This window comes from Cucurbita pepo, chromosome LG11, assembly GCF_002806865.2.
Source record: "Cucurbita pepo subsp. pepo cultivar mu-cu-16 chromosome LG11, ASM280686v2, whole genome shotgun sequence".
Lineage (NCBI taxonomy): Eukaryota > Viridiplantae > Streptophyta > Magnoliopsida > Cucurbitales > Cucurbitaceae > Cucurbita > Cucurbita pepo.
Genome location: NC_036648.1, coordinates 323,426 through 335,902, shown reverse-complemented (window position 1 = coordinate 335,902; position 12,477 = coordinate 323,426). Strand labels below are relative to the sequence as shown.

The following is a 12,477-nucleotide window of genomic DNA, read 5'->3' as shown; positions in this document are numbered from 1 at the left end:
GCTATACATAAATAAAAAATCGGGGAATTTTTTTTTTTTTTTTTTTTTTTTTTTTTTTTTTTTTTTNTTTTTTTGAAAGTTATTATGAAATGTAATTAAAATGTCTTTTGCCGGGATGTGAAGCAAACGAAAAAGAAAAAGAAAAGAGAGGGAGAGATCACAAGCTTACGACATGGATCGCACCTTTTCCTCTGCTAAAATGCGAAAATCTAGCCATGGTGAATCTCCTGCTGCGCTCATTTGTATTTAATTTCTGTTCCTTCGTATTTCAACGGTCCTGATTATTAAAATCTTCATGGGAAGAACAGTTTGATTCCAGCCAACGGCTAAAACTCGAGGCCCCAGATATTCGTAGTTATTGCCGCCCACTGTGTACGAATCTTGAGTTCTTTATACTTGTCTGGAATGGGTTTGTTCGAGACATTTTAATTTAAGGGAACTGAGTTCGATGTTTTGTATAAGATATTGACTTCCTTCCATCTTGGATGGAAATCCCCAATTACCAAAACCCCATACCCAAAGAAGAGAAGTTTCAAGTTTGTGTTGATCTTCAACTTCAATGGCTAAGCATCGTGATCATGTGGATATTGACGATCCTGAAGCCCATCTTCCACTTCTTGATTCTAATCAGAATCAGAGTTCACAAACCACAGGGCGAGAAGAAGACGGTGAAGAAGCCCATTTGGACAGTGCCCTCAAACTGTTCGACACATTGCTTGGCTTTTTGGGCTTCCACCAATCCTCTGTTTTGAGCTGTGTTTTGTCTTGGTCTGGTTTTGTTCTTGTCGGTATTGTTCTGCCTGTTGTTATGCTGCAGCTCACAGATTGCGCCGCCTGCAAGCAGTACCAGATTAAGGATTTTGAGCTTGACATAGTTGCCTCCCAAGCTTGTCTCGCAGCTGTGTCTCTGCTCTGTCTTTCTCACAACCTCAGAAAATATGGTATAAAGAGGTTCCTCAGTGTTGATAGGCAGATCAGCTCTTTGGCTGGGTTTCGCAAAGACTATGTCAAGAAGATACGGGTGAGCTTCTAAAACTTAATCTTCTTTTGATAAATAGAAACATTAGTCTCTTATCTCCATGGTAATATGTGAGATCCCACGTCAATTGGGGAGGAGAACGAAATACCCTTTACAAGGGTGTGGAAGTCTTTCTCTAACAGACGCGTTTTAAAAACTTTGGGGGAAGCTCGAGAGGGAAAGTCCAAAGAGGACAATATCTGAGGTCCAGGCGGGCCGTTACATAATCTGATGATATAAGTTGTATTATCTCATCTATGATTGTGAATGCCTACGGATATGAAATGTCACTCATTCCGTTCAAATAAGTTCATGAACATAAGGTGTTGATCAAAAGTAGTACCTTTTGACATAGTAATTTAAAGTTTGCTCATTTTCACTTCTTTGGATCTATTTGTCGTGTAAATCTGAACAGTGGTATTGAAAGAACTTGGTTTGACCATCTATCTCCACAGGGTTCAATACGTTTGCTTGTCTTCTGGGCACTGCCATGTTTCATTTTGAAGGCTGCTCGAGAGGTAATTCGAATACTATATGCGGAGCGTGTATCGTGGGGGCTATCGGTTGCTATCTTACTGGCTATGACCATATCCTGGACTTATCTGAGCTTGATCTCTCTATCCGCCGCCATTGTGTTTCATCTGATGTGTAATTTACAAGTCATCCACTTTGATAACTATGCAAAGCTCCTGCAGACAGAGTCTGAAGTTTTGTTGCTAATTGAGGAGCATATTTTCCTACGCTATCATTTGTCCAAGATAAGCCACAGATTCAGAATCTTTCTTCTTCTAGACTTCTTGGTTGTGACTGCAAGCCAGTTTATGACTCTATTCCAGACTACAAGATATAGTGCAGTGGTTACCCTCATAAATAGTGGTGATTTTGCAGTAAGTTCATCAATTTCTTACAACTATCTTTCTTAGATACATGTAGATCGTTTTACGAGCTCAAGGTTGTATGTCCAAGGCTTGATGTTGGTTTGTCAGCAATACGTTGAGACGAATCTCGACCGTTAAAGCCTGGTTGAGACGAATCTCAATCTTTAAAGCCTGATTTTCCTTATTTTTTCTTCTCAACTTTCAGGTATCTGCAATTGTTCAAGTGGTTGGAGTGATTCTTTGCTTGCATGGAGCAACGAAGATTTCCCACAGAGCCCAAGGAATCGCATCAGTAGCAAGTAGATGGCATGCTTTAGTGACTTGTGGTCCAGGTGATGTATCTCAAACTCGACATCCGAACGGGGACGGGAACTCGGAATCTCCTAAAAGACTGAACTCAATGACTTGCGCTTACTCTGAAAGTGATTTGGAGTCTTTGGATATTGTTACAATGCCTACAACCACACAGCTAGCTTCTTATATGTCCTCCTATCATAAAAGAGAAGCATTTGGTAAGAAACTCAGATATAGTCATCAACTCAATCAATATTTTGCACAATAGGATCTTTAAAACTCTACAGGAACCTCATTACTATGTGTTTCATGCTGTTCATGCTGTTTTTAACTTAGTCTCCATGGTGCAGTGATGTATTTGCAGATGAATCCAGGGGGAATCACCATTTTTGGGTGGACAGTTAACAGAGCTCTGCTGAACACTATATTTTTTATTGAACTCACGCTGGTCACCTTTGTGCTTGGGAAGACTTTAGTTTTCACGTGAAGTATCAGAAGTTTGAGTTAGCTGCCCAATCGGTTATGTTTGTTTGTAAAGCCCTTCAAATATCCTACTAAAGCCTTGCTTACTAATATCCTACTAAACCCTTGCTTCCTTGTAAAACAGTTCATTGTCTTGAGCAATTTTGTTTTTGGGCATCTATTTTGTTGGTTTGCAAGTGGTCATATCCTTACTGTTGGGGTTATTTTCACATTCCCTCTGCGGGCAGCTGCTCTTCTTGGCTAAGCTAAAGCAATGTTGTTCAAATAAAGTTCTCCTTCCCTAAAAAAAAATTGTTTCCGTTTGATAACCATTTAATTTTTTATCTTTTATTTTTAAAAATGAAGTTTATAAATACTATTTTTAGTCAAACTTTAAAAACTAATTTTTCTTTAATTATCAAATCTGGAAGGTGAATAAAAAAACAAAGAAACAGTACAGCTAAAAATCATGTTTATAAGCTTAATTTAAATAATCATTGACTAAGAATTCAAATCTCTTATTGGAAAACTGAAAATCATTGTATAATATTACCAACGACGAAAAAGTGAGTATATTAAGAGAAAGATCAAAGGTAAAAGCGTAGATCTCGAAACCTAGTCCTCACAAAATTTAAAATTATAACATTTTGATACTATAAACTGGTGTAGAAAAAAGTATTTTTCTTTTCATTTTTTATTTTTTATTTTTTTTTGAAAAAAAAGTCAATCGAAGTGGAGAAGACCTCTAAGATTACAGCTTTGCACCATACAAAACGTGGGTCGGAACATACAATCAGAAGTCCGAACTTGGCTAGTCAACTAAAGCAGCAGCCAGAGGGTTTTGCAGAGTGCCGGCTGACGAAGAACGCTATCCCCATCATCACTGGAATGACTCGATGATGATTGATCAGTTGTGAGCACCAATGGCATGATTTTGACCTGTGAAATGATGATTGAGGGATGGATCAGGTGTGAGACAGGCATAACAACATGCTTCCCTGTCAATGAATATGCAAGGAAGAAGACGTCAGAACATCATATGGAAAGCTACTGATGTTAACAGGTAACTGGAGACATGCTTGCCTAAATTTGAATTTTTAAAAGCCCATGGATGCAAATAATAATGATATAGGGACATCTGAATCAAATTCCCTTCACTATGTTCTAACGCTAACTTGAGAGCCACCCCCACTGCAAATTAGTGTAAGAGCTATAGTTGTGTAACCAAGGAGATGATAGCAGCTTAGCCTTCAAACCAAGAAGCAACCCAAAAATGAAAAAAACTGTTCCCCACCAATTCTTGAGAGGTTCTTTTTCCGGGTACTGCCAACAGGAACCCCATAACAGAAATAACATTTCTGCCCTTGGGAAGACAGATATGTAGGCCAAAGCGCCAGAAATGTTCGAAGTCAGGTATGACCCAGCAAAAATATTTGAGAGGGAAAGTGTGAGATCACACATCGGTTGGAGCATTCTTTATAAGCATATGGAAACCTCTCCCTAGCAAAAGTGTTTTAAAAGCCTTGAGAAGAAACTGAAAAGGAAAAGACCAAAGAAAATAATATCTGCTAGCAGTAGACTTGAGTCGTTACAAATGGTATCAGAGTTAGACATTGGGGGATGTGCTAGCGAGGAAGTTGAGTCCCTAAGGATGATGGACATAAGGCAGTGTGCCAACAAAGACGCCGGACCAAGGGGTGGATTGGGAGGTCCCACATCGATTGAAAAAGAAACGAGTACCAGCGAAGATGCTAGACCCCAAACAGGGGTGGATTGTAAGACCCCACATCGGTTGGAGAGGAGAACGAAGCATTCTTTATAAGAGTGTGAAAACCTCTCCCTAGCAAACGTGTTTTAAAAACCTTGAGGAGAAGTCCGAAAGGAAAAACCCAAAGAGCACAGATGGGCTTGGGCCGTTACAAAGATTCATGATTTTGGTTCCTTCTAGGATTGGATGCTATGAGGACTGGGAGAAAATTCAAACATCGTTCATGCAGAGGCTTTTGCTATTTGGGATGTGATACAGCCTCTTGGAAACGCCATGGGCCCTGCAACATCTTCCAACATCTACTGTTTTTACCATTTCAATTTTCTCAGGACCTTTAACTGCTTTGCTGGAAAAACGATGAGCCCACAAACCTCCTGAAAAGAACACCATATTTGAGGGTACTTACTTTATGCCAAACAATATGTTTACCAAGGGAAACATCCAAAGCCATTATCCAACAAGTGCGAGACTCCAATGAGGTGAGAACCCCCTACTTGAAGAACAATAGCAATAAGACACGCAGAAGCAAAGAAAACACTTAATAAACTACATGTGTAAATGAAGTGAAGAGCTAAATTTCAGCAAGAAGATACAGACAACTGTGCACATAATCTTAAAATTCACAATTCATATCCCTCCAGAAGAAAAGGGTGATTATCCGCAACAATCTCAGTGAGGAACAACGATGTAATTAGTAATGCATATAAAAGGCTACTATTTGAGCAGTGCTTGAAATGCCAGCAAGTACTTAGACAGTCCATTGTCCACTATGTGAATGCAAAGTTATCGTATGATAATCCCATCCACTAGGTGCACTTCAGAAATAAGACTAGCCAAAGTTGTTCTTAAACAAGCACAATGAACATGAATGAGCACGGGTAAATCTCATTTCGCTTAAGGAGAATGAACGAAACTTGAACTAAGCCTACCTCCTTGAGGTTAAAATAATGTGCGATAATCAGTTTATACACATCTATTTCCTTCTACTTGAGTAGACATATCAAAATACTAACAGAAAACCTCCATCACAGCCAAATTAATCCTTGCTTACCAAAATAATGTAAGAACAGTTGAAGTTCCTTCCAAATCTTGCCTTTCTTCTTCCAACCCATCAAAGGACTGAAATACAGAATTGCCCAAGGTAACATGATTCACAATTGAAAATCTGCATTTGTTTCATTTTAAAACGTTGGCATTCTCTTCAAACGGATGCAAAACAGAAATAGACAGATCTAAATGCTTATTTTAAAATGCGCCAGAACCAGAAAGATTATGTCAAAAAAATTCTAGAAAAGGCACCTAAATTTACATTACCTGGCATTTTACATGATGGATAAGCAATTATTTTAAGAAATCTAGAGTTCACAGTTTACGTCCTCTCGACGCATCTTGCTTGCTTTGTTACTGCAGTGAGACTTCGAGATCAGGATTGGAAGAAGAAAAAAAAAAGAAGTTCAATACATCAGGCACAAATTACCATCTAAAAGATCTATGGTTCGTAATACTTGAACTCGGAAGAAAAGGCTTAAAGATCTTTTTCCCACAGAATCAAAGAGACTAAGCAAATTGTTAGAGACAATTGCTCACATCAACTCCTTGTGGGGAATGCAAGGTTCATCCCTAGCGGGTAAGACTTTACATACAAGACAAAAAATTCATGAAGGGAAGCACAACAGAAATAAAGATAATACGAAAAGAACAGGTATCAAAAAATTCCCCCACACATATACTGGTTGGAAAAAGAGCCAGTTTTACCACAGAACTGTCTACCTAAGTCAATAACAAGGATAAAGAATACACCTTGTTACCACCAATACTCAATGCATAGTTTTATTTGTAGTAAAGCTCAAGGTACTTATCTTAACAAACAGCTATTGCTCCAATCTTGGCAAGCATTTTGCAGGTTCCTGCAAGACAATACTACACATATCAGCTCACATGATTTTGAGCAAGCTCTTTCCCATTAATGTCTAGACACCATAATTGTAGACAAGTATCCTACTGGCCGTATACATATCTCCCTATTTTAATTGAACTTTCTTTCTTGTTGAAAGCAACTGCCTTGACAAACACCACTGGGAGATCAAATATAAGTTTAGCCAGTATAACATATTAAACATGATTCAAAGCATTAGCAAACACAGATACAACTCCACCAGGAATACACAACCATTTACATAAAGATTATAGAAAAGTAGAGACTACATAATATCATACTATAAGAGAATTGCTGTTTGATGGTGGAGGAGGTTCTATTTCTTGCTTAAGGATAAGGGAGATGTGCACGATTGCCTTCATAAATGTTTTTGTAGTACACCAGGCTTAAGAAAATTGGAGCCTTTTTAAGGGTGGGGACGATAAAAAAAAATGGCACCAAAACTTCTCCATGACTTCTCTCTCTCTCGCCATCTCAATAGAGTCTCCATCCCTTCTCTGTCTCTCGACAAAAGCCTATGTCTCTCCAGATAATTAGTTTTCACCTTTGTACTAACGGTCAAAAAATGAAGGCAAGCATATAAGGACTTTCAAAATTTCTGTAGAGGAAATTGTGGCTGTATGGATAGTGGATAGTGGATATGCTAGATGACCTCCTCTTGACCCCGAAATCCCAGAAAATTTTCAGGAAAACGGAATGCAATGGAGAATTATATATATGTATCCAGAAGAAAAGGAACAAGAGAGGCAGTTTCCCGGGGATTACAAAAATTCAAAGTTGGGGGGAAAAGCTTTTATTTGGACAAGGTGAGCACCCAGGGGGTAGCATTAAACAAGACGCTGTAAATGACTCTGAGTAATGCCTCAAGTTTATGACGACTTATGAAATATATAAGGTTTCCACATACACCACAACTGAAAATGATACCTTCCAATTATACAGTATCATGATCAAATATCAGTTATATTGATGAAAGACAAGCATCCTCCCTCTACTACACCCAGTTGTTTCTCGTAGCCTAAAGGTATACTTAGAAAACATAAAGCAATAAAACTGTAAATCATAACTCAACATTGAAGCCCAATTCAAATTCAATAATTTTCCATTTTCTACTAGAACATTTTACAGCAAAAGCTTCTTTTCCTGAAAAGGAAATATGCTAAAACTAGTATGCAAGTGCTACACATGCATTCATTTCCAGATGAAAGTCAATCCTTACTGAAAGTACAATATACATATATTCACCAACTACCAGGGCGAGCCCCAGGGCAACCAGCACCAATCATCTTGTGAAAAGCAGTGCTATCTTCCTCTTATTCAATTCAACTCCTCTCCCCCACCAATTTCATAAATAGCAATTCTATATAATAAATGGACGGCTGGGCCTCAGCCATCACTTAACAATTCATCTCTCACCAAAGAGACCAGTAGTTCCCAACTCCTGCTGCCGCAATTCCTTTATACGTTGCTCTTCAAGGGGATCTGGACTCCTTAAAATTCTTCGCATTCTCCTGAACATAAGATAGAAAGAGAACATCACGAACAGAATAAAGGGATACAAGCAGGTCAGTTTGTTCTGGTTTCTGGCCAACACTGAACTATAAGTAAAAATTGACTTTGAAACATCTAACTGATACAAACCAGGTCAGTTTGGTCTGGTTTCTGGCCAACACTGAACTAATAGTAAAAATTGACTTTTTGAAACATCTAACTGATACAAACCACCAAAATATATCAAAACCAAACCAACCAGCTAATGTTATATATTTCATATCTTATCAAACCATACAATAATATATTGCTCAAACGTCTAAAATGACTTGGTTCAACTGTTTTTTTCAATTTTGACTAGTTGCACACATAATGTAAATATAAGCAGGCATGAACACCTCAAAGCATTATTTATCTACCTGTCTTGAGCATGCTGAGCAGGGAACGTAGGCATGAACTCCTTAGACTTTGGGAGAGGCACTTCACGGAACCACTCATGATCAAGAGCTTCTTCAGCTGATATTCTCTGTACAAAAATAATGAAATTCAAATCAGCAATGTAAATATAATAGGAGAAGACTCACTTGAAATGATTGATAGTTACCTTTTCAGGATCATATGCTAGAAGTTTGTTCAACAGATCGAACCCAGAGTCAGATAGAACTGGAGAGCCAGTAAATGATGTGGCAGGGAATTTCTTCCGAAGCAGATTGAACCTGAAAGGAAGAGAGTAGTAGTCAATATTACAATGAACCTGGGACGCAAAACTGGAAGCCTGGGAGTTGACTCTAACACCAGGAAAAAATAAAAGAAGCAGCTTGTCATTGCAATGCAAGAATACGAAAGCTTAGAATTTAGTAGTCAAATACAAAAGCTTAGAATTTAAAAAATAAAAAAGAGAAGCATTTAAAACTTACTGATGCTTAACAAAGTTGACTCTAACACCAGGAAGCTTGGAGAATCCAGGCCAAATAGTCTCATTCGGAGTGCCTAGAGTTCTAAAAATCTGTTAAGGCATATCAAGAACAAGAATAAGAAGAAAAAGAAGCAGCTTGTCATTGCAATGCAAGAATTTCAAACACTAATAAAATACCAAAAATAGAAAGAACCCAATACGACATATTACCTTATCAAGTTGGTCAACTTCAGTTTTCCCATTAAAAAGTGGTTCCTTTGATAGAAGTTCAGCCATTATACAACCTAAGGACCACATATCAATTGCGGTTGAATACTGTCTTGCTCCCAACAGAAGTTCAGGTGCCCTGCCATGTAATGAGACCAGAACACAGTTATACTTCGTCCCAAACCATTCTTATATGTAAGTAGTGAATGGTTATGCATAGATGAATTTTATAAATAACTTAAATATCTCGAAAAAAACTAGATAAAATTAAGAATAGAACTATCTCAGTTAACAAATGCAATTGCGATCATCCAACTCACAAATACTCGTATGCACGACTGCCCATCAAATTGGAAAGCACATGACTTACAAAATGAACAAAATAGGAGGGGGAAAATGCATTTTGCAAAAAATGACACAAGGTTCTTTATATCATATAGATTAGGACAAGTATAAGAGACTGAAGCACCCACAACAATTGTCTGCGACATCCATGGCAAAATTGAGGAAGTACAAATTCAAAGTTTAAATATGGAATGAAAAGAGAGTGAAAGAACTTTACGTTTTATAACCACAAAAAGATATTGCTGACAAAATCTATATGGCTTCTTGCGTTAATATTTGTTTGAATGAAAAGATGGGAGACTTAAGAAAGAAGTAGTCACCTGTACCAAAGTGTAACAACTAAATGTGTATACGGCTTCAAAGGACTTCCATATTGACGAGCCAATCCAAAGTCACAGATCTTCATTTCACCCTGGTTGTTCAAAAGCAAATTAGATGTCTTCAAATCTCTATGAAGCACCCAATTACTATGGAGATACCTAACACCCTCCAATAGCTGAATCATTAGGCATTTTACTTCACTCTGACTAAACGGATGTTTCATGGTCTCCATAAGTCCTTTAAGATCATGCTCCATGTATTCCATTGCCATAAAAATGCTATCGAGGCTATTCCCCACTACAACTTCCTTCACGTCAATGATTGATGGGTGGTGGAATGAAAGAAGAATATTTATTTCTCTCAAAGCAGTCAGCGGAAACCCTTCCCGCTCCTTCTCCATTTTTACCTTCTTCAAGGCCACAATTTCCCCCGTCTTCTTGTCCCTGGCTCTATACACAACACCATAGGTGCCTTCGTCGATCTTGTTTAGTCTCTCAAATTCATCAACACTTCTACATCCCTGAAGCATGTTTACACTTCGTTGAATGGGTGAAGGAGGCTCCTGCGTGGCACAGCCGTTATTATCATCAGAGTCAGTATCTGATGGACTAAAACTAGCATAACTAATATCATGCCTCTCATCAACCTCCATGAAGTCACCCCTTTCCACATCACCACCGGAATTCTCATCCCCACTCAAAAATCTACAGTGGGCACCTTGTTCATTAGATTCAGATGACCTCACTCTCGTTTCATTTGACTTGAAACCATTGCTCTTGAGGTCCCCATCTTCAGAAAATGAGTCACTAGGGGTTTTGAGATGTAACTTAGTTTCCCGAATTGCAGTAATCGGTATCTTCTTTTGTCTTGGTGTTTCTTTATCATCTAAAACCTCACCTTCATCAGATGGAGAGGTATTTCCACCTGCCCACCGTGAAAATGAGATATTCCTTGTAGGGCCATTATCTTCATTATCTAACAATTCTACTTCTACATTCTGGTGTAAACGCTTTCCTAAAACAGGAGATGCTAATGATTCGGAGACTAAAGGAGATTGAAACTCGGAAGATGGCAAATTCTCGTTATCACTATTCCTAACTGAAGATGTATTAACATTGCTGTCTGAGATAATATTAGGTGACTGACGACTCAACTTTTGAGGCCGTGGAAGACCCATCACTGTTGTGATAATCCTATTTCGGGATGGAATACTCAACTTGCTGTCATCCTTGTCCCAAACTACAGGCGAAATTTTTCTCTTCCTCTCCATAGGAGATAGATTCCCATTTTCTCCCACCTTTGAGTCCTCGCTACCTTTGACCCCCAAGCCAGATTCAATAGCATCATCAGATCCACTCTCACTGGATAACTCACCTGTCTCCCTGTCAATGGTACGAGAAACCCTATTTTGCTTCGGGCCATGATCACTGCCACTAATACCACCATCACTGTTACCCGAATAGCTCTTGCTAGAAGAAGAATGATAATGACCAGTAACAATCGCGTTCTCCTTCATATCCTGGTGCCTAACCCTGACCTTGTCTCTGACATCCCGCGCTAGACTCCGACGAACACCACGATCATCATTGCTGATCTTAACTCTTTCAAACTCTTGCCTGGCGCTGCCAAATGACCTCCTCGACACATGAAAATTGGTCTCCCGGTCCCTGAACTCGTTCTCACGGTAACCCCCATGACGCCCAGCCGCCATAATTACACAGCAACAACAAGTTCGAAACGGAACCGAAAACACACTCGACAACTCCCTTCAAGCTTCAGAAGTCAAATTCCAGCTCAAAATTTGACTGACCCTTTGAACAAAATTACAAAATTGAAACACAGAAGGCGCAAGTACAAATGTAAAGCGGATTCTGCAAATATCTTATTCCATATAACAATTCAACCTAGAATTCCCGTCGTAACGGAAAATACGTCAACAGACAACTGAATAGAAACAAAACCCTAACAGAAACCGATAAGAAGATAAAAACTGGGTAAATTCCCAACCTCTAACCTGGAGAAAGGTTTTTCAGATAGGTGGGTTGAGGATGATAAAAGACGGCGAAACGCTGCTTCAGGAGAGGAAAGAAATCCCTCGCGAAATCGAAGACAACGTGATCGCTGCGCGAAAAGAGGAGGAAAAATAGATTGGCGCGTCAATTTTATAAGTGATACTTTCCTTTTTTCCTAGATTTAGGATTTTTAAATATTTTAATTTAATATTATACCCTTTGTATTAAATTTTTAATTAATGATATTAATTTTTTATTGCTTAATAGTTTTTTAACGATTTAAATAAGATTTTTTAAAAATAAATTAGTGACTTGTAGTGATTATAGTTAATTAATATCTAGTTTTTTGTGATCTGGACGGAAAATATTTTTTTAATTTCTCTTGATTGTGTAATATTTAATTTTTTGGATTAAAAAATATTGTTTTGATTTATTTAGGAGGTTTAAGAATTTTTAGTTTAAATAGGATTTAACCGTTTATATTGAAAGTTGTGTGAAAAAATAACCATTTAATAATAAATAAATACAATATTTTCAAAATAGGTTAAAACCCTTCATTTTTACATGCAATCACACATTGAAATTGTTAAATGCAAATTTAATCTAACACAACTTCCCGAACTTCCTTAAGAAAACTGCAATCGTAGTTTATTAACCACTGACAAGACCATCGAGATCATCATCAACTTAGCTCTCAATGGTAATCCACTCGATCCTTCCGCCAAAGATAATAAAAGGGAGACAAAGTCAATCCGATTAATTCTTATCTCTCGACAACGTAAGAGAGAACTTATGACTTTAAAGATGGAGAGAGATTTAAAGGTCTAGT

The 12,477-nt window shown here is 38.1% G+C and overlaps 2 protein-coding genes across 6 annotated transcripts; one reads left to right on the top strand and one right to left on the bottom strand.

Annotated features, from left to right (window-relative positions):
- The first annotated feature begins 134 nt into the window (after positions 1-134).
- Positions 135-2,829, top strand: LOC111806032. 2 transcript variants are annotated; one of them, XM_023691364.1, is made up of 5 exons: positions 200-218; positions 309-1,021; positions 1,474-1,905; positions 2,102-2,408; positions 2,541-2,829. In XM_023691364.1, exons 2-5 carry the CDS (start codon positions 560-562, stop codon positions 2,675-2,677), a joined length of 1,338 nt encoding a protein of 445 aa, XP_023547132.1. In that variant the 5' UTR covers positions 200-218; positions 309-559; the 3' UTR covers positions 2,678-2,829. The 2 variants fall into 2 exon arrangements, with proteins under 2 accessions (XP_023547131.1, XP_023547132.1); XM_023691363.1 differs by having other exon boundaries at positions 135-1,021.
- A 570-nt stretch (positions 2,830-3,399) lies between these two features.
- Positions 3,400-11,791, bottom strand: LOC111806031 (cyclin-dependent kinase G-2-like). 4 transcript variants are annotated; one of them, XM_023691359.1, is made up of 10 exons: positions 9,636-11,347; positions 8,974-9,109; positions 8,765-8,853; positions 8,452-8,563; positions 8,267-8,373; positions 7,773-7,867; positions 5,898-6,327; positions 5,735-5,824; positions 5,472-5,585; positions 3,400-3,650 (listed from the first exon to the last, which is right to left on the bottom strand). In XM_023691359.1, exons 1-7 carry the CDS (start codon positions 11,345-11,347, stop codon positions 6,281-6,283), a joined length of 2,298 nt encoding a protein of 765 aa, XP_023547127.1. In that variant the 3' UTR covers positions 3,400-3,650; positions 5,472-5,585; positions 5,735-5,824; positions 5,898-6,280. The 4 variants fall into 4 exon arrangements, with proteins under 4 accessions (XP_023547127.1, XP_023547130.1, XP_023547126.1 ...); XM_023691362.1 differs by having other exon boundaries at positions 5,735-6,327; positions 9,636-11,791; XM_023691358.1 differs by lacking the exon at positions 3,400-3,650 and adding an exon at positions 4,741-4,794 and having other exon boundaries at positions 5,735-6,327.
- Between the last annotated feature and the right edge of the window lie 686 nt (positions 11,792-12,477).